Source organism: Spermophilus citellus (assembly GCF_964194105.1).
Source record: "Spermophilus citellus genome assembly, chromosome: X".
Classification (NCBI taxonomy): Eukaryota; Metazoa; Chordata; class Mammalia; order Rodentia; family Sciuridae; genus Spermophilus; species Spermophilus citellus.
This window is the reverse complement of record NC_138190.1, coordinates 40,296,257-40,317,963: the sequence shown is the minus strand read 5'-3', so window position 1 is coordinate 40,317,963 and position 21,707 is coordinate 40,296,257. Positions and strand designations below refer to the sequence as shown.

At 48.1% G+C, this 21,707-nt stretch overlaps 1 protein-coding gene across 1 annotated transcript; it reads right to left on the bottom strand.

Annotated features, from left to right (window-relative positions):
* Positions 1 to 1,017: 1,017 nt before the first annotated feature.
* Positions 1,018 to 20,635, bottom strand: UBA1 (ubiquitin like modifier activating enzyme 1). The gene is made up of 26 exons (XM_081277317.1): positions 20,438 to 20,635; positions 15,887 to 16,003; positions 15,700 to 15,758; positions 15,446 to 15,614; positions 15,217 to 15,351; positions 14,218 to 14,324; positions 13,871 to 13,961; positions 13,635 to 13,767; positions 13,014 to 13,111; positions 12,766 to 12,912; positions 12,461 to 12,637; positions 12,240 to 12,344; positions 12,068 to 12,148; positions 10,877 to 11,032; positions 9,435 to 9,600; positions 9,102 to 9,298; positions 6,322 to 6,386; positions 5,887 to 6,082; positions 5,143 to 5,217; positions 4,847 to 5,036; positions 3,433 to 3,521; positions 3,100 to 3,192; positions 2,786 to 2,977; positions 1,697 to 1,798; positions 1,491 to 1,591; positions 1,018 to 1,344 (listed from the first exon to the last, which is right to left on the bottom strand). The coding sequence occupies exons 2-26, from the start codon at positions 16,001 to 16,003 to the stop codon at positions 1,209 to 1,211; spliced, it is 3,177 nt and encodes a 1,058-aa protein (XP_081133443.1). The 5' UTR covers positions 20,438 to 20,635; the 3' UTR covers positions 1,018 to 1,208.
* Positions 20,636 to 21,707: the final 1,072 nt, after the last annotated feature.

Here is a 21,707-nt window from a genome sequence, read left to right as displayed (position 1 = left end):
GAGAGGGAGGTGGTCAATGGCATAGACTGTGCCTGGGGGCTAGGAGCTGGCCCAGGAGGCATCAGGTGTGGGGACAGGCTGTGATGGGAACCTAGCCAGGTTCAGGAATGTATCGCGATATTCCCAACACTCAGTTGAGTGGAAAAGTGGGGGTCTTGTTTCTAAGGAGGGCAGAGAAACTGGTTCCTGAAGGAAAGGAACAGATTTATGAGTGGTATCCTTAGGAACCAGGCACTAGTACCAATGGAGGAAGATACCTATGTGATAGCGGCCAGCCAGATTGGTGTCTTCAACTATCTGGAGCTCTCAGCCAAGACCAAAGCCAGAATATGGCAACTCTATAGTCTGCAGTCCCAGTGGGGGTGAGGGCAAGCTTCCTCCTGCTTGCACTAACCAATGATTACTTCTCTGCTCCCATAGCCAGGTCTCCCCTCGAAGATTAGGAAGCCTGAGCACTCAGGAAGCATATAGGCAGATGTGGAGCCAAGGAGGGCAGGGTGAGACAGAAAAGAGGCTTTTCCTCTCTAGATGTTCTCAAATACTTCCATAAAAACTGCACAGTATGTCTGAAGGCAGTGACATTCCTCAAGCTAGCAGAGCCATTCAGGCTCCCTGGAGCAGAGATCTGAAGTAAAGGCACCAAAGCCATTGCTGGTACCACCAAGAATCTTGTAAAGGCCTACCCAGGTCTGAGTACTTTGAGCCAGATGGGAAGGGATCTACCCCAAGGACACAAAAAACACTGACCAAGCCCTGGCAGCCTGCTTGCTCAAACTTTCCACTTTGCAGTTAAACTGGAGAAGGTGGGATTTGAACCCACCTCCAATCAAACTCACATGGACCCAGGTACCTACTCTCTATGGCCTCACTGGTGCCTCCATATTTTCATAAGAGAAAAGAGCAAGAAGAGGTGGCAACTCTTACATTTTCTCTGCTAGGAAATTGGCAGCTGGCCACCATCAGAACCAAATAGCTCCAGGAAGCCCCTCCTTCCCTGGAACCAGCAGGGCAGGCCACTTCTGGGTTAATATCTTTTTATTAGGAGTCAGGTTCCAAACAAGGTAGAAAGCAGTGGCAATTGGGATTCAGGTAGGGGGTGAAGAGGAGACACCAGGCTTGGCCAGTTGGGCCACTGCCAAATGGGAACCCAGGGATGGAAGGGACCTGGGGAGGGGGGACTGGGGCCAGCCTAGGTGAGTATAGGCAGGTCAGCGGATGGTGTATCGTACATAGGGGACCTCGACGTCCTCGCCGCTCTCGTCGTTGCAGCACAGCTCAAGCACCAGCGCCCGCACATGGCGGCCCAGCTTTCGCTTCGACACACGGCTTACGATCTCTGTCATCCTGGGGGTAAGCGTGAGGGTAAAGGTTCAGGAAAGCAGAAAGCAAAAGAGGGGAGGTAGGTGGGGGGCAGAGCAGGTGAAGGGACGTAAAGTTGAGAATCCCCAAGAGACACAAGACCTCCCCTGCTGACCCAGCAGCCAACTCACGGCTGATCCAACCGTTCCTTGAGCTTGGCAGCTGGCATGAAGAAGGAATAGAGCATGGACACACCCTGGGACAGCATGGTGATCTCTAATTTGTGCTCTGTCTGGAGGGGAGGGATGGAGGACAGCAGTGTCAGGGGAAGGGACAGGACAGCAAGTCCCCTGCACATCTCATCCCCAGAAAGGATAAAAGAGTAAGGGGTCCTTACCTTAAAGTAGTCTAGGAACTGTTTGAGGGTCATCTCCTCACCATTAGGCTGCAGCCCCTGTACCTCGAAGCGATCCCACAGTGTCCACTCTTGGTTATAGTACTACAGCACAAGGAGGGGAGATTAAGATGAGGGTCACCCCAGAGGGCCAGCCCCTGTCACCTCCATCTCCTTACACTCATGTTAAGTCAGATCACAAAACTCTTTTGTTAAAACTCTCTCATGGACCCCACATCACTGAGTAACCTGCAAAATACTCTTACTGATGACTGACAAGATCTTATGCCACTGGAACCCTATAGTCTTCTCATCTCTTACCTGCTTCATCCTCTGACCTAATTCCCCAACATGCCAGGCATACTACTACTTCAATACCCCTGTTGAAGGACTGGTCCCCAGTCTCCACAAAGGCCTGCATGGCTTATCCCCTCTCCTCCCCCAAAGTCTTAGCTAACATATCAATTTTTGCAGCAAGATATTTCCTGACCATCCCACATTTCAAACCCCAAACTCCTGGCTGACGCTGGAGCTGGAGCTCAGTGGTAGAGCACAGGCTCAGCATGTAATGCTCTGGGTTTGATTCCTGGCATCAAATAAAATAAAATACCAAACTCACCAACCCCTGGTACTCTCAAGCCTCTCCCTATCCTGTTCTTCTTTGGGAGTTCCAAAATCATTCAAATTGATATTTATATAACCTATTTTTTGAATATAACCTCAGCACCTAAAAGACGATTTGCACAAAGTAGGTACTCAATAAATATTTGAATGAATCAATTAACCAAGTGAAGCATTTAGTATACATCCAAAAAATGTCAGCTGCAATTATTTGATAATTAATAATCTCTCAGGACACAATTCATATACCCCACCTTTTCTGAGGGTGTCCACAGGAGGGAAGCAGACCAGTGCTCAGCAAGTAGCAGGTACTTAAACAACGTGATTAATGAAAAAATGAACAAACAGTGCACAAAAGGAGTAGGTTACACGTCAACAGAGTCAACAGAAACTCTGACCCTGTAACAAGGTGTGATGAAAAACTAAAGCCAGCTCTATAGACACACCCCATCTCCCAATGCAGGCCCTTACCTGGTGACGTGGTGCAGCAAGGGGTTCAGAAAAGCCAAAGAAGGGCAGGGCCAAGTTGAGGAAACCATTCTTATAGGAGTCAAGCTGTCTGTGCCCCTGTACTACCTTGTACAGCTCCAGGCACACAAGGCCAACCACAGCTGCTGTGGTTGTGGCAATGGCTGGGATGATCTTCCCTGCAATCAGCTTGCTCTGTGAGATAGGAAGAGAACAAAGGTATTTAAGTAGCAAGAGGTTCAGGGTCTACAGAAAGGGAAGAATGCAACAACTTAAGCCCAGGAGAGGGTGGAACATCAGTCCTAGATTCCCCTCACCTTGTGCCGGTCGGCAGGAGGAATGTCATAGTTTTCTGCCCGGAGGTTGGATGCAGCCACAATGAAATCCATATGGAAATTGCTATCATCATCCTGTTATTAATGGGAAGAATGGATCAGATGAGGAAGAGACTTCTTAGCCTCTAGCAACACAAGTGTTCTCCATTGCAATTACCTTGCTAGACTTCCTCAGATCACAGAGGGATGGCTAAGAACCACCTATTGATTCAGAGCCATATGATAAACTCATGATCTGATCCCCACTGACTCCAGATCCCTAGAAATCCATTCTCAGCCCACACCCCTGCCCTACCCAGGGCCCTCTTCAAGCACCTTCTCAAAATCGATAGGACACATCTTGAATCCAGGCAGCTTGTCTGGGCTGGGCAGCGTGGCCTTGAGTTCCTCTAGGCGGCTGTCATCTGAACAAAGAGAAGGATGCTGTCAGCCCTTTGATCCAAACAAGGGTCTGAAATGTGGGGCAAAAGGTATTTAGGTAGATACAGGATTTGGAAAGGAGAGATATTCTAGGAAAGCAGAGGGGCAAAGCAGAGAGGTAGAGCTGGAAAATAGTACAAACCTGAAAAGGATGGAGAGAGGGGGATAGTGGCTAATGAAGAGAGATTTCTCTAAGGAACAGAAGGAAGCTGTTAGGAAAAAGGGAGATAGATCAAACAGGAGAAGTATAGATCTTATGGGAAATGATGTAGAGGGAGATAGGAAGACATGGAAGAGCTGGATACCGTAGCACATGTCTGTAATCCCAGCTACTCAGGAGTCTGAGGAGGATGGCTAGTTTGAGGCCAGCCTGGGAAATTTAGTAAGACCCAGTCTCAAAATAAAATAAAAGGCTGGGATACAGCTCAGTGGTAAAGTACTTGCCTACCATGCTGGCACGTACAGGGCCCTGGATTAAATCTCCAGTACCAAACACATACAAAAAAAGATATATGGAGAGGAAGATGGGGGGGAAATATGAATTGAATGGACAGAGGAAAAAGCAGCTAAGGGGCAGATGGAGAATGAGGAAGAAAAGGGTGTATACCAAGGGTGAGATGTGTGGGAAGAAACAGGAGAAGAATATGTGCAGATGAAAGAAAATGTTATAAGGAAAGACTACAACAATATACAGAGAAGAACATGAAAGGCAGATATTCTGGAAGATAGACAGGGACAGGAAAGGAGAGATGGGAAGAGATACATGGAAGGTCAATGTAGAGAGTTTCAGATGCATTACATATATATAAGGGAAGACAGGAGAATAAATATATAGACAAGGTGTCAGTAAACTTCGGCCTAAGTATGGAGGACAATACCGGGGTGAAGATGTATGTGGAGAAATGGGTGAGGAGGGGGCCGAGATGTGTGGATGGGGAAATGGGAGAGATGTGGAAGACGACAAAGCAGGTAGATATCAGGGGAGATCACTGGTGAAGACCAAAACCCTGAATGAACAGATCAAGAAAAGAGAGAGTAAAGAATAAAACCAAGGCAAATATACACAGAGCAAGAACTTAACAAAAGGCTTTCTCCTGAGGGCCAGAGTGGGAAGGAGCAGAGAGATAATCTGACTCAACTGATCCTCTTCATGTTACAGAGAAAAGGATGTGCAAAAGAAGGTGTGTGGGGGGGTTAGCCTCAGGCCTGGGGTCACAGAACCAGGGGAAGAGGACTGGTGGGGAAAATAGACTAGGGCTGGAGACAAGTAGGGGTCATAACTCCTGGCCTACTGGCCAAACACCCTCACCAACAGAAGCATTGGCGCTCTGCAGCTCCTGGTCAGAAACATGGATCTTGACACCAGACTTGGGGGTGAACTCGGGGACTTGCACAGACTGCAAAAGTGTGGCCACGGCAGCTCGGTCCTGAGAGCCCATCAGCCCATAAGTCTGGGCAAACAGGTTGGCAGCAGCCATCACATAGTCCAGATGCAGGGGCTGGGGGAAGGCAGAGGCAGGGTAAGCATATGAGCCCTCAGGTGGGGAGCACCACCTCATTTCCCATCCTCCACCTGACCCCAAGAAACCCCAGGAGGAGACTCACATTGTTGACATCAAAGGTGAGTGGGTGTGGACAACGTTTGGGCCCAGACCAGAAGGGGGCTCCGGAGCTTGTGAGCTAAAGGAGAGAGAAATTTTTGTGAAGCAGCATCTGCAATTAGAGGCTTCTCTGACAATCCTGACTCATCATCTTGGCTCCAATCTTCCTCACTATCCCTGGCTGGGCACTCAAAGTTGACTGGAGTCAATATCAAAACACCCACACTGTAGTGAATTGCAGATGGAAGTTCCAAAGCCAGGGGAACCAGGGGCTTTGTTTAGCATTTGCATTATGTAAGATAGGAAGCCATTAAAAAAACTCTTATTGATTACTAGGCAATGAACTAACTTATTATCAATAAATACTAATTAATCAATCCTCACAAAATACCCCATGAGGTAGATTATCATTGTTCCTATTTCACAGCTGAGGAAACTGAGGTGCAGAGAAGTGACTTGTCTAAGTTCAAAGAGAGTTGGGATTTGAGCCCATAGTTCCTACAGTCCTGATGAGGCCTAAGGATTTAACTCAACCCACACCACAGGTAAGGAAAATAGAAACCTCATCTCCATGGAGTGGGAAATGGAACAAACAGGTCTGGCGTAATCATTTTTCTGAGATCCCCATAATTCAAGGTACTGGCCATGGCTGGACCAGTAACTGGGAGGTGCCACCTGGAGAGCCCACGGCAGGCTCCTGTTGCAGGGAAATGCATGCGGTCAAATGGAACCAGCAAGTGGGAATTACCTGGTCGGGAGGGAAGTTGTGCAGCAGCTGCCGAATGTTGTTAGAGTACTGGGTGTGCCAGTGGTGGCAGGCCCAAGTCACGCAGTCAGCCCAGTTCTGTGGTCGCTGCAGCACCAGGCTGCGCTGCACGGCCTCCAGCACTTCCAACGGCTGGGTGCCCGCCAGCCGCAATGTCCGCTCCACAAACTTGGGGTCTCTATCAGGGAGCAGAGGGGCCGAGGGGCAAGATTATACAGAGAACCTAGGAGTAGGCTCCAGGGCAATCCCACCTTCTCCATGGAAAGCTATTCCTGACCCCCAGCAGTATGAGGCCCAAGCATTCACTGGTTCCTTTGAAAAGTGTGCCTGGTGTTGAGGGTGACAGTGAAGGAGAAGAGACAGGATACCTTGTCTGGCAGGCAGGGAAGAGGGCGAGGGGGTTTGTGAGTTACTCACGTGAGGTACTGGTTGACATTTTCTGCCGGCTGCTTAAAGAGGCCTTCAAACTCATCCCGAGCCCACTGCAGACAAGAGCATGAGAAAGCCCACCAGTGAATAAAGCAAGTAGGAAGTAAAATACATGGCTGCTCTGGAAGGGGAAGGACCCACAACCTTCCCCATTCCCTCAATGCCAGCACTGCAATTTAAAAAAACAACTGAATTAAACCGGGCACGGTGGTGCATGCCTGTAATCCCAGCGGCTTAGGAGGCTGAGACAGGAAAATCGCAAGTTCAAAGCCAGCCTCAGCAACTTTGAGGCACTAAGCAACTCAGTGAGACCCTGTCTCTAAATAAAATGCAAAATAGGGCTGGGGGTGTAGCTCAGTGGTCGAGTACCCCTGAATTCAATACCCAGTACCAAAAAAAAAAAAAAGAAAAAAAAACAATTGAATAGATCTGAACAGTAATTACACCAACATATGTATGACAAAAACTATGGATATAGCTCAGCAGTAACGCACCTCTAGGATCAACCTCTAGTATCAGGAAAAAAGAAAATTGAGTTCTGTGTATCTTACTCTACATATGCTACATCACAATAAAAAAGAAAATTATCTGCTGTGTGTGGTGGCACACACCTGTAATCCCAGTGACTCAGAAGGTTAAGGCAGGAAGATCACAAGTTCAAGGCCAGCCCCAGCAACTTACCAAAGCCCTAAGCAACTTAGAACCCATCTCAAAATTAACAAATAAGCTGGTTGAGGTGGCGCACGTTTGGGAAGCTGAGGCAGGAGGACCTCAAGTTCAAAGCCAGCCTCAGCAACTTAGGGAGGCACTAAGCAACTTAGGGAGACCCTGTCTCTAAATAAAATGTAGTAAGGGGCTGGGGACGTGGCTCAGTAGTTAAGTGCCCCTGGTTTCAATACTTAGTACCAAAGTAAATAAATAGATAGGGATGGGGATGTGGTAAAATGCCCCTGGGTTCAATCCCCAGTACAAAAAAAAAAAACAAAAAGGCTCTTGGGACTCAGCAGAAAACACAACAAAGGCTCTATCCTCTGAGAATTCCTAGGATAGGAAATAGTCATTAGTGACGTAGTTTGGAGAATATAAACTTTAGAGATTGCAATTCAAATCCCAACTCTGCTGTATATTATGTAGTTTTGTAACTTCAGGCATACATGTCAATCCCCTGACTTCCATGTCCCTACCTCTAAATAGACATTGTAACAGCAATGCCTATCTCATGGGGTTGCTAGTGAGTATATTCTTTGTAGAGCTGGGCATTTAACCCACTGCAGTCTTACAAAGTGAACATGCCAGGCCACAAATCAGAATCTAAGGATAACCAATGTGCTATCAGAATAATTATCAGTGCAGTGTTAGAAACCAAACCATACAGTGTGATTAGGAGTATGGGGGTGGCAAAAAGATCAGCTCCACCTGTCACTTTCCCTTGTGACTCTGCGGTTCCAAAGTGGATGTGTCTATATTTGTGCATCTACCACATTCTCACTAGACCATGTGTGACCTTGAACTCACGAATACTCTACCACTGAGCTATAGCCCCAGCTCCCTGTGAACATATTTAAAGGTTCCTTGAGACAGTGCCAGTTATATAGTAAGTGTTAAGGTCTTTACAGCTGCACTGTGAAGTAGTTGCTACTGCTATCCCGCATTTTAGAGGAGGAATATGAAGCACAAAGAGGTTCAGTTCAAGGTCATACATGGTCTAATGAGACTGGTGGATGCACAAATATAGACACATCCACTTTGAAACCACAGAGTCACAAGGGAAAGTGACAGGTGGAACTGGTCTTTTTCCCACCCCCATACTCCTAACCAGTCCTAATGATTTGGCCTCCAACACTGTGCTAAGATTTATTCTGATAGAACACTGGTTATCCTTAGACTCTGTATTGTGGCCTGGCAGGTTCACTTTTGTAAGACTTCAGCTAGATGACATGTGTGCTGTTCCGCATGTGTGTGTGTCATACAGACAGAATTATCCTGACAAACAAGCTGTAAAACTAATTTTAAACAACTGTTAGGGAAAACTCAATATGGACTAAGTATTAGAAAACAAATAACTTGGAGATGGTAAAAAATGGCTATTAATTTTGTTCATTACGAAAATGGTGCTTTGCTTAAATAGCAGTAGTTCTTGACTAGGAGTGACTTTGTACACCCCCATCCCCCAAGACATCTGGCAATGTCTGTAGACATTTTTAGCTGTTACAGTGATGAGGGGGTGTTACTGACATCTAGTGGGTAGAATCCAGGGATGCTGGGTAATACCCTACAATGCAAAGGACAGCATCCCCAGGACAAAGAAATACTCAGCCCCCAAATGTCAATCGTTCTGAGGTTAAAAGACCCTATTATACAGACATATATCCTTACTCTGCAGAGGCAGAGTGAAACAGTAGGAAGTAAAGTGTTGTGATATCCAAGACACTCTAGCACAAAGAAGAAAAAACTATATCAATCTAAGAAATAAATGTGGTAAAACATTAACAATTGTTAAATCTAGAGAGGGAGTGGCATTTGAGTACCCAGCATAGTATTGTTTATACTTGTCTACATGCTAGAAAAACTTAAAAATAGAAGTGAAAAAAAGAATGACTCATCCTAGAAACCTAGGCTGCCAGGCAAGAAGTGGGGGAAGGGGAGAGATTGGAGAAAAAGCACATCTTTCACTTAGGCTTACAACATCTGAAGGCTAAGGGCCTTGTGGCTGAGAGACTAGCAGCAGCCACGGGGCTACCCTTTCCTTCCCCACCACAGCCACTCACCTGCAGAGTGTGCTCAATGGCATTGGGAAAGTTTTTCAGGGTACAGATGGGGATGGACTTCTCCGGTGGATCCTGGCTGGAGCTGTATGACTCTGTCAGGAAGGGAATCACCACCTGCACATTTCCCTTAGTGCCTAATGTGCCTGACTCCAGCAGCGGCTTTCGGTAGTACACACAGCGGCGGTCCATATACATGCCTGTGGGGAGATAGAGGGGAAAGATATGAGAGCAGGAAACTTAACATCAGTAAAGGACAGGAAGACGCACAGCCCTCATACATGCACATCCACATACAACTTTGACCCTGACCTCCTCACCCGCCTCCAAACTTACGGGCATCCACATTATCCAGGGCATTGGCCACGCCATCCAGGTTTTGGAAGAAATCATCATCATAGATGCGCTCTGTGTCAGGACCCACACGGTTTTGGTGGCTTGTTACCCGGATGTGTGGATTCATCTGACGCACAGCTGCAGTGGCTGTGTCAGACTTTAACTTCTAAGGGGGTGAAGAGTTCCAGGGTGAGTGTGGAGGAACATGGCCTAGTTATTTCTGTGCTATCTTGATACATATCTATAGAGAGCCATCCACCTGAGGATTTATTTTAATAATGGAGAAGAAGTAGACCATGAGTTCAAGAGCTCCCTGGTTTAGTAGAAGAGATAGCCTATGACAATGCCACATGGCCAGGGAAGCAGAGGACAAGTACATATTAGAGACATTGGGCAACATCTTGCTTTCCTTAACTTTTAATATTTTTGACTAAGGACAAAATACCTTCATTTTATTATTTATGTGGTGCTGAGGATTGAATCCAGTGCCTCACACATGCTAGGCAAGCACTCTACCACTGAGCCACAACCCCAGCACTCTCCTTAACCACAGTAATCAAGGATGCAAACTGACCTTGTTATACTCAACTTTCCTTATAGTGTTTTTGCTGTATCATCTGCAGAACTACTCACCAGCAACATGAACAGTACAGCTCACTGATGTATTCTATCAATATTTTATATATTATTTACTATTTGGTCTCCCCCACCAGAAACTTTGTTTTTTTCTTTAATGTATCTCACATATCTAGAATACTACCTGCTACCTTAATAACTATTTGGCATATAATAAATGAATGACCCAGTAAGGGAGGAAAGTAGATATTGGGCAGGATAAAATATAAATTGTCCCCTATGGGCTTCTCGCTAGAACCCTGTATAACTCAGTTACAAATGTGTGCAGAGGAGTGACCCTAGCTGACTAAACCACAATCTGTAGAAAGACATGCTTCCAAGGTTGGCATTTGGCTAGAGTCTAGAAACTTTCATCCTTGACTCACTGAACCTGAACTGTTGATGCAAACACCACAGTTTATGTTGAACACCTTTGTTCCTTCTTGGAGTCCAGAAGTTTGACACATGAGTTCCATACATGACCACCTGCTAATAAAAGCCCTGGGTGGCTAATCTCTAACAAGCTTCCCTGGATCGGCAACATTTCATGTGTCTTATTACAATTTGCAACTGGGGAAATAAAGCATGTCCTCAAGAGGGAGAACTCAGAAGAACTTGCAACTGACTTCACTCCATGCTCCTTTTCCCTTTGCTGATAGTGCAGTGTGTCCTTTAACTGTAATAAATCATAGCTACAAGTACAACTAAATATTCAGTTGTAGGAGTCCTCTTAGTGAAACACACTGAGCTTGGGAGTGGTTTTGGGAACCCCAAAATACTGTTAAGGAAAAAGCCTTATCTCCTAACTCTCACAACACCTGACTCACCGTGACATCCCAGGGCCGGAATAGAAACTGTCGGTTCAGATTTGATTTCTCAATGGTGTCCATATCTGTGACAATGATTTCTCCGCCATCCCCACAGCCTAGTCCAATCATGGCAAAGTTCTTGAGCAGCTCACAGCCAATGGCGCCTGCACCCACCTAAGAAACAGCCAAGATAGATGAAAGCAAATCAGAGTGACACAGGTTGATATGAAGTATCCATGGCCCCTTACTTGTCCTAGAGCCAGCAGAAGGTCTGGCACCATGTCTGCAGGTTCCAGGACTTTTAAGAAATGACCCATAGCCAGGAACAGTGGTGAACACCTGAATCCCAGGGACTTGGGAGACTGAGGCCAGAGGATCCTAAGTTCAAAGCCAATTTAGCAAGACCTTGAGCACCTTAGTAAGACTCTGCCTCTAAATAAAATATAACAAAGGGCTGGGGGGGCCGGCTCAGTGGTAGAACACTTGCCTAGCCCGTGTGAGGCACTGAGTTTGATTCTCAGCACTGCATGTAAATAATGAAGTTTTTTTTTAAGAGAGAGTGAGAGAGAGAGTGAGTGAGAGAGAGAGTGAGTGAGAGAGAGAGAGAGAGAGAGAGAGAGAGAGAGAGAGAGATTTTAATATTTATTTTTTAGTTTTCAGCGGACACAATATCTTTATTTGTATGTGGTGCTGAGGATCGAACCCGGGCCGCACGCATGCCAGGCGAGCGCGCTACCGCTTGAGCCACATCCCCAGCCCTAATAATAAAGTTTTTTTAAAAAAAGGGCTGGGGGACTGGGGTTGTGGCTCAGCAGTAGAGCGCTCGCCTCGCACATGCGGGACCCTGGGTTCAATCCTCAGCACCACATAAAAATAAATAAGTGAAATAAAGGTTTTGTGTCCAATTACAACTAAAAAATTAAAAAAAAAAAAAAAAGGCTGGGAATGTGGCTCAGTGGTTAAGTGCCCCTGAGTATCTAAATAAATAAATAAATAAATAAATAAATAACTGACCCAAAATCATCTTAATGACAAGGCACCAGAGACGGAAACAAGGGCTACACCTGAATTTCCTTTACGGTAACAAAAATAAGGTGTGAGGTGGTTAAAAAAACAAAAAGACCCTCCCCCTAAGGATGTAGAAAGCATGTAAGAAGTGGTTAGAGGCCAGGGGAAGGAAGGTAGCAGTTTTCCAATGGGATTACTCACCAGGAAGTATTTCTGCTTGCCCAGCTTTTCTTGCAGGTCTGAACCAAATACAGCCACTTGCCCATCATAACGGTTCTGACGCTGAGGAATGTGAAAAGAGGATCAGAGAGGGGCCTTCCCAGATATGCCACCAAGGATGCCTTCCCCATAGCCACGAGCTCCACTCACATACCGGGAGGCACTTGTCCTCTGTGAGGGCCTCTTTGTCTTCTGGAAGACACTCAAGGGCATCAAAGTATAGCCACTGCATGATGGGCATAAACTTCCCAGAGCAGGCCTGGCAAGGGGAAAGGAGAGGGGAAGGAGGTGGTCAGTGGTTCACTGGGGCCTGATACAGATGGACAGCAAATGATGGAGTCAGGAAAGCATGAGGCCCACTCCACCCATGCTGACCTTCATGACCTCCTGGGCAGCAAGACCCCCAATGAAAGCATTTATGGGTGCAAGGTCCCCAGCAGCCACATAAGCCAGCTTCCGTATGAGGTCCTCGTCCAAGCTATCCTGATGCACTGCTGGTAGGGCTCGAGCATTGACAGCCTGTGCTAGGGCCACCAGTTCTGTTGCATCCTCCTGGGGGGCAGAAGGAACCAAATGAGGCCCTGTCAGGCCACTGGTAGGGAAGAGAGTAGACTGAGAGGCATGGTGGGCCTTTAGAGCCAAGGATTTATGCCCTGGCTGTCTCACCCACCCCCCACTACCTCATTGCGGGGTCGAGGTGGCCGGCTATGCTGAGCACAGAACTGGTGCAGAGCCTGGAAGCCAATGTGTAGCTGAGCAGGGCGTGAAAACTTGGCGAAGTCTGTCATCACAAAGTCAGGCTCCGCCAGTGAGGCTGGCAAGGATTTCTGGGGAGTTGGATGGGGGAAGGACATTAGAACCAAAAGAAAGGATCAAAGAATTTGGAAATGCCTAGAATCATGCCCCATTGCTCCCCTCACACACTCACAAAGCTAATCTTCTTAGGTACTTTGACCTGAGTGACGATGCCTCCGCGGATATAGTCAGAGAAGTTAGAAGTGTCACAGATGCTAAAGGTGTAAGGACCTATGGTAGATGGGAGAGGTCATCAGTCTATTCACCCTCCTTCTAATCCACAATGCCCACAAGATAATGAAAAAACCATCCTTGCCCCAGCCCAGACATCAAGAGCCATCTCTTCGCCCTCCCCTCAGGGCTCCACTTGGACATCAGAAACCATCTAGCCTCTACCCCAGAGCCAGCTCAGACCCCATGAGGCCCTGAGTAGTCCCTGGCCCCCAGTCTCCAATGGAGACCCTTTCTCTACTCCTACCCAAATGAGCTCAGACATGAGTGGATCCCCTGATCTGCCCCATTCAAGCATCTTTCCCCTGCTCAACTCTAACACTACATATTCCTTCTCCCAGGAATGACAGTTCAAACATAAAGAAGTTCTTTCCCGTGCCCACGAGCACTGATGGAGTCTGTTTCTGGTTCATCTCAGCCACTCAGGATGATGTGTCTCCCCTCACTCTGAACCCAGGGATACATTTCCTCCCTATAACACCCTACCCAGTTCTCCTCCGATGCCCTCATGGCCTTAGCTCACCCAGGACTTTGATCTCTATGGGCTGATTTCCATTGAGCTCAATCATTCCCTGTACTTCTGAAAAGGAGACAAAGTCGCCACTCTCAAACCCATGTCGGGCCTCATCCAGGCAGGTAACCACACCGGGATTGTCCTGGTTAAAGAAGAGTGAGCCTCAGAAGCAGGCTCAGGGAGCAGACAGGGAGGACTACCACTTCCCATCTGCATGCCAGGCCTCCTGAGGCTGGTCTCCTCACCTTGGTGACCATAGAAACCATAGCACTGAGAGGCTGCTCTCCATTGGAATCTGTAAGGACCATCTCCTCTCCAAAGTCACAGAAGAGCTGCCTATAGAGGAAGATGACAAGACTGATGGCCAAACCCATGCACACAGGCCCTACACATCCTTCAAAGTGCAGTCAATATCTACAAACTCAATGTCTCACTGGGGGGATCAAACAGTGCTAATGCCATATGGGGAAAGGTGAACACACAAAATATAAAATTCAGGTGGCTGAGGAGGGATGAAGGCAGTGACAATCTGGGGGTCTTGACCTGGGCCTGATATGGGTTAGTGGGAAAGAGGGCCAGGGGCAGCACTCACCCAAACAGGCCTCGCGTGTCTGCCACAACCAGCTTGATGCCACGGCTGTGACAGAATGCACCCACTCGCAACTGCTCCTCCAGGGGGGTATTGGTCAGGACCACCACCTGTGGAGAAGTGGAGGCTCAGGCCAAGGGCCCAGCCCTATGGGAAACGAGGGGAAAGGGGGAGAAAACAATGGCAGAGGTGGGGAGGGCTCAAGTAGTCCTTAAGGTATAGATGTCCGGGGTCTTTCTGATTCAGTCTTCCTAAGGAAGACTGCTGCGGGTACAACTCCACTTAGCAAGGGTGAAACTCAGTGTAGAGAAAAATGCATCCCTACATTATGTCAGGAAAGCTAAAGAGATAGCTAGGCGCAGAGCCTGGAGAACAGCTGACTCACCTGTTTGACAAACACCCACTGCTCTCTGCCTACAACCTTGGATGCCCTGCAAGACCCAGGAGGAGTAAAACTGTCTCGAGCCAAAGTCTGAGCTCACTCCTACCACACCCGCCTGCTCCTGGTTCTCAAGACAACGCCTGCTTGGCAGGCAGTGATCTTTTGAGTCTCTGCTCTCTCCCCAAGAGCCCATCCCTGCCCACTGAGGTGGGATGCTACTGCTGCACTAGGGTGCAGCTCTAGTGCCCTGGCCCTCAGGGACTCCTAAGGCAGAACCTCAACTCCCACAGTCCCTCGTTCTAGCTCAGAATTTTTATTTAGCAAACATCCATATAGCCCTTACCATGTGCCAGCTGTTATTCTAAACGCTTAACCCTCACAGAAGCCCTATGAAGTCAGTACTGCTGCCATGCCCAGTCTACAAACAGGAAAACTACGGCACAGGGTCAAAGTGACCTGCGCCAAAATACAGCAGGTAAAGCTAGAGTTCATCCATCATCTAGACTTCCTAACACAAAACCTAGCGCCCAGGCTGGCCTGTTAAATCCTGAATAACACTGAACAGACTAGAGATGGGCTCGGAGAGAATTAAGCAGGAGGGTGGGGGGTGTCCCAAGTACCTGGAAGCCACTAAGGAAGTCCTCAACAAGAGGCCCAGTGTGGGCAGTGACAGGCACGTAGCTGTTGAGCTCAGCGAGGCGGGGCTGGGACACCTCAGCCCGGTTTTTACCAATGTCCTCCTCCCGCAGGTAGAACTACAAAGAGGGAAGTAGGGGGAAAAAGTGAAGAGACTATGGCAGGCAGTGGGGCTGGTGCCTCAACAGGGAGAATGGGGCTGGGAAGAGGTACCTGGGAGGACAGGTCAGCCCACTGGGCAGTGCCCTGATCATGTAGGGTGACAGCCTTAACCCCACCAAGGATGATGTTCTTAGCGATCTCCACACCCAGGCCCCGCAGGCCGGAAACCAGGACGCTGGATGTCTGGAGCCGCTTCATTGCCTCATGGCCCAACACATACCTGCCAAGTTAGGGGGCACTACAGGTCAGGGCCTGGCCCACCCAACCCTACCCTCTTACCCCAGCCAGGCCTTAGCCCCACTTACAGCTGCCGGGAGTAAAGGCCCTCATCTATGTCTGCTTCGCTGCCGTTCTTCGCCATTCCCTAGGGATCGAGGGCAAGAACAGGTTTAGGGAGATGTGCAGGAATGGGGTGTGGAGAGATGCATAATGATACAAAGGACCTTCCCACCCACCACCATGCCTGTCAGTCTCCAGGAAGAAAATACTCACGTTGGTTGGCACCGAGGGCACTTCGGACAACACGGACTGGGCAGGGGAGCAGTTAGAACCCGGCTTTGGATCAGGCCCGGACACGCGACGTTTCTTGGACAGCGGCGAGCTGGACATCTAGAGGGGAAAAGGAGGTTCAAAATGAGCCTGGGGCACACAAGAACATTTTCCTGCTTGTTAATATGACTATGGGGTTAGGAAGACTAATGTATTAGCAACCCTGTTTTACAAGAGACTGACATAGAGAGATGAAGTGACTTGCCCAGGGTCACACCACTGTTGGGGGTAAGATCTGAACCCAGGTGGTCTGGCTTGCAAATCCTCGTTGTTGACCACTAAGCCATTTGCCTCTCCCCAGCCCAGGGAAATAAGGGAGAGACTCCAATCCTGTGGGGTGAAGAAACAACAAGACTACTTGTGGGGAGGTCAGAGGAGGGATGTGGATTCAGGATAGACTTGGTTTCAAATCTTGACCATGTTGCTCCTTGACGGGTATCATTTAACCCCTATGGGGATCGATTTCCTCACCTGTAAAATAGGGGTGATGATACAGTTTACCTTCCCCAAGGGGTTGAGACGAGAAAAAACACAGACCTGGCACAGAGGAGGTAGGCAACACCAAGCAGCCATTCTCCTCACTCTCTTCCCCCTTAATCCCAGGGATGGGGATAGGGGGATGTGCAAGAGGGAAACAATGCTTGGACAGTTATCAGGGTATCACACTCATCAGGGTGGCGTGATGATGGCAGGGGATACCCTACTGAGAACACAGTCCCCAGGGGGTCAGGGAGGAATTTTACAAAGCCCAACTATCCAACCTCAAACTTTGGGAGGGGAAAATGAGCCCAGGCCAATTAAAAAAAGAAGACAGAAAACACTTCAAGTCTCATCTACATGTGGAATCCCTTAAACAGGTAAACAGTATGATAAACATTCACTAGGAGTCCTCCCTGTGCCAGATACCATACCAAACATCGTACAAGCCTTGTCTCCAATCTGTCTTCAGGTCACCCCTGTGGAGTTTAGACTACAATAGTAACCCCCAACTCACACAGGAAGAAAAAAATTCATTCAGAGATGTTTGATGACTTGACCAAGATTCCCACAGAAAATGGCTGAACTGGGACCTGACCAGGATCTGCTGACTCTGAAGCCCAAGCTACTTCCCAGTATTATCAAGTTTCATCCCCTCAATGGCTCTGATCCCACAAGGCAGGATTTAGCGTCTTTGCTGGATAAATGAGAAAACCTAAGCTCAGAGACAAGTGACTTACTAAGGGTCATACACTAGGTTGCAGAGACAGAATACAGCCTGCAGTGGCAATGAACTCTGAGGGGCCACGGGAGGGGGGAGCTAGATCTAGATTCTAGAGACTAGAGGACCCACAATCACTTCCCCTCATCCCCAATGCTCCCTCCTCAAAGCACTGAACCTTTGCTTACCCTGAAGTTTTCTGTTCACATAACTGATCCTCCACCATGCCTTTTTTGATACCCAACCACACCAAGTACTTAAGATTCCACCCTGGCACATGTCACACTCTAGCACTAACCACAATGACAAGAGCTCCCTATGGTCTACCCCAAGCTTACTGCCAGTCAATCCCAGGGTAAAAGGCTTTGTCTAATCCTAACAATGCTCATGAACCACATAAACCTATGCCCAAATCACAAATGAGAAAACAAAGGCTTAGAAACAACTCCGCTTGCTTGCCCAGAGTCACATAGCTTGTGGAGAATAGTTTGTTGAATTTTCCTGGGTAAACAGGACCCAGCTCCAGGCCCTGCCCAGAGGGCTAAGGGATGAGAGGGTAAGGGAAAGGACAAGAGGAGGTAGGAGGCTGGCTAGGGCCCATGAGTCTGCTGATCAAATTGCTGAGAATGCTAAGAACCAACCTGGATAGGAAGAGGCTTGGTGAGTTAGAAAGGAGACAAAGGCAATTACTATTTTCCATTCACTGGCTCCCTGACTCAGTGTAGGGATCTCATTTCCTCTGAGCCCCATTTTATCCAAAAGCTGGGACAAATACAACTGTCCTCAAGGGACTGCTGGGAGAGTTAAAGAAGTCAAGGTCTGTGGTCAGAACTCGGACCTGAGAACACGTGAGATCCTGCAAGGACACCTGCAGGGACCTCCAATACTTAGTTATATCTTTGCCTTGCCATTAGGTTGGTATGTTTAGGACATATGCTCTCCTTACTCCTTAAATCAGAGATGATCCAGGGCCAGAAAGTTCTTTAATAACTAGAACTTTTATCTCTAGACCCCTAGTGCTGGCAGCAAGGGTCTAAGCAGGTTTGGGATAATTGATCAAAAGTGGATTTCAATTGCCAAGGTTTGGAAAAGCCCTTTCTCAAGGTGGGGAGGAGTTTGGTGTAGAAACCCCCAGAAAGGAGCTAAACATCTCCACATCCAGCAAAAATCATTACCACAACCACCATCATCATGTATACCCACAACATGCACTCAGGCCCCTATCAAATGCATATTATGTGAATTGTTTAGCAAAGCTGAACTGTGGCTTAGAGGGTTTCAAAATTGACCTACAGTCTCCAAACTGATGATTGTGAAGCCAGAGCATGTTCTACCCTCAAACCACAGTTGAGGGTAGAGTCCTGAAGTAGGTTTGAGAAGTGGCAGGCACAGGGCCAAATGATCAGGATGGAGAAGCTAGGGCACAGAAAAGAGATACTAAGGCCTGCCAAGCTTCCTGGGAAGGGTTAATTGATAATTCCTTGGGAATGTGAGAAAGGAAAATCAGGAAGAAGTTGTCTGAACCCAAGGAGCTCTGAGGGAAATAGAAAAGGAGATGTTAGAAGTTCCAGGGGGACCCAGCCATGGTGTTAGGAAACACTCAAATCTGCATTTCTGGAAAAGGATCTTTGGGGGAGGTCCAAGAAACTTCAGTTGCACCCCAGACATTGCAAGGAGGAAGATGGTCAGTTGCTGGGGGAAGCTGCACAAGGAATGGGTGGGAGATTTTAGAGCCCAAGGATGCTGGTGGCACAGAAAAACCCTCCACCAAAAAATAACTGTTTCTCAGGATGAGAGGTATATGACACTAATGCCTAAAGTCCCAGGAGGCTGTGAGAATGGATGCTGAGGGGCTGGAGAGGTCTCTGAGGACAGACCCTTGGGGAGGGATTTCTAATGGAACACAAAGGCCCTGCATGGATCTCTCTTGACAGGATATGCTAGGTACCATAGCTGCAGACAAGGCAGAGAAAGAAAGATGAATCCAGACAGTTTTAGCCTTAAAAACATTAGTAAGTAAACACTGGCTAGGTCCTCAAGTGGAGTTAGTTTCTCTGACCAATTATGTTCGATCCCATGCAAGCTCTGTAAGTAGATGCTTGGGGGGGGTGTCCCCTCAATTCTGATGGCGGTCTAGTGGGCCTGTTAGGGTATGATACTGGTATTCTATGAGGCTGGAAGCAGAAGCTGAGGGCTTCTGACTGAAGATGCTGGGGATCCTGAAAAGATTTGAGACCAGATTCTGAAGCCTGATGTGAGATTAAAAGAGAAGTTAAAACCCTGGTTGGCTTCTGAAGGCAGAGGTTGGGTCAGGAAGAGGATTGTCCAACAGAATGGGGTAGAAGCCAACAGGGTCTGCAAGAACAGATGGTGGCAGGGTATTTTTAATGGAGGATCATGTATCTAAATAGTTCCTCCCTGATATCTGATGTGGAATTTGATAAGGCCTGTGAGCAGTGTCAGAAGAGAACACCAGAAACACATAACAGGGAGAATTACCCAAAGTAGTGAAAGTTTCTATGGGCAGATTCTAGGAACTGAAAGGAATCTCTAAAGGCAGAGATGCTAAGAGCAGTCTTTGAATAGAAATGCTGGGCCCAGAGGGGGTATCTGATAGAAGATGCTAGGGTCAGGTGGGGTTGGGAGACCTTAGATGTATAAAGGGGCCTCCAAAAGGATGGCCAGGGCCAAAATGCAAAATGGCTTTTCAAAGGGTCTAATCCCATTAAAGGCGGATAGTGTATGCAAGGGGCAGAGGAGGGGGGTGGGCCAGCGGATGTCTTAAGGGAAATACTAGAGAAGGTGCTCTCTCAGAAATGATGGCCTTAGGGACCCTCCCTGAAGTCTGGCCCCTCTTGGAAGCCACGAGGAGTCTAAAGAAAGATTTCCCTGGAGATTCTGGGAAAGTCTTTAATGGCACACAATGGGAAAGGGCTTAACCCAGCAATGCTGATCCTAGTGCCCTTATGGGAAAGTGGAGGAAGTTATGGTCTGATACAAGGTTCGAGATGGAGTCAGGTACCTGACTAAGGATGTTGAACTTGAGTCTCCATAAAGCACATCTGGGGGGGTCTGACCCCAAGGTCAGATTTTGTAGCCCCTGAGAGCGAGCCGGTGGTCCCAGATGGGAAACATCGGCCGCGCCCCTGAATCTGGCATGCTCCCTTCTCCGCTGATCACTGGCGAGTCACAGCGGCCCGCCCAGACATCAGCTTGGCACAGCGCCAACCCAGGCCTCTCCACAGCCTCCCGAATCCCCTGCCCCGGGCCAGGTGCCTAGAAAGGCTGTTGGTTACCAATGCCGGTTCCCCGGGTCGCGCCGCCGCCAACTCCTCAAGGAGCTGAAGCCAAGCCCGGCCGCCACCCTCCTCCTTCTCCTCCTCCTCCCCGCCGCCTGGGCCGCGTAGAATCGCCGCCGCCGCCGCCTTCTCCTCCCCCGGCCGTTGTGGTTGTGGTGCTGCTCCCTGCCACCTTCTTCCCTTCTGCCGACACAAGATGGCGGCCGCAGAGCCCAAGGCCGGAACAAAACCCTGGGCCCCACCCCCAGGAACCCGGATGCAGGAGGGCCGCGCCCACTCATGAATCATGTATATTCCCTGCCCGGTTGTGACTCTTTCGGTTAGAAGGGGAACAGCTCCACCTGGTGGGTACTGTGGCAGTAACTAGGAAAACAGGTAAAACAAGAGGCCACGCCCCATGGAAAATGAATAAGGAATGAATTGTTGCACTCAGACTGTCATGGAAACCAAGGAAGAACCTCAAGGCCACGCTTCCTGATTGTGAATTAGACACGAAGCCAGGTAGTTGGTTCTAACACCAGGCAACCAGAGAGCGGATGTTAAAACATGGCAGCCACACCCACTGCTCATGAATAATGAATGATCTTGCAGCAGCCTGGATGCCAAGGAGACCAAGCCTGCATCTTATTTATGAATAATGCATAAGGCCCAGTGGGCTGGAACAAAAGAGGCAGGACCGCCTATTGCTGCATCTAATACCTTGTACTTAGGGAAATTGGGCTACTGTAGGGAAAACCGTGCTCCCCTGGCTCCTGAATAATGAATGATGCTGTTGCAGCAGCTCAACCTGGAAACTCAGAGAGGTCAAGAAAGGTCCCACCCAGTTTATTAATTATTCATGAGATTGAATGGCCATAAACACTCATAGATAACCCTCCCAGCAAATAAGGATTTTATGATACATAGTCAAGGCAATGAGGTCATGCCTTCCTGTTCATGAGTAATAATAGATGACCCTGCAGAGACCAGGGAAACCCAGTGGAAAGCATAAGCCCCTCCTTCCCATCCCTCACTAACTGCTCAGGAACCAGGGCTGCCTTGGTCCAACCAAATCCAGACACACTATTTGCCTTTGACAGGTGCCTCAGTTTCCCCAACTGTGAAGATTAAAATTGTGATTGAACCCATCCACCTCATAGAGATGAATTTGTTATGAAAATCAGAAAAAGTGAATTATGGAATGAGCCTTAGAACAATATCGCCACAAAACACTGCTAAATTTTTTAAATTACATATATGTATATCTTTAAAATACTATATGTATGTA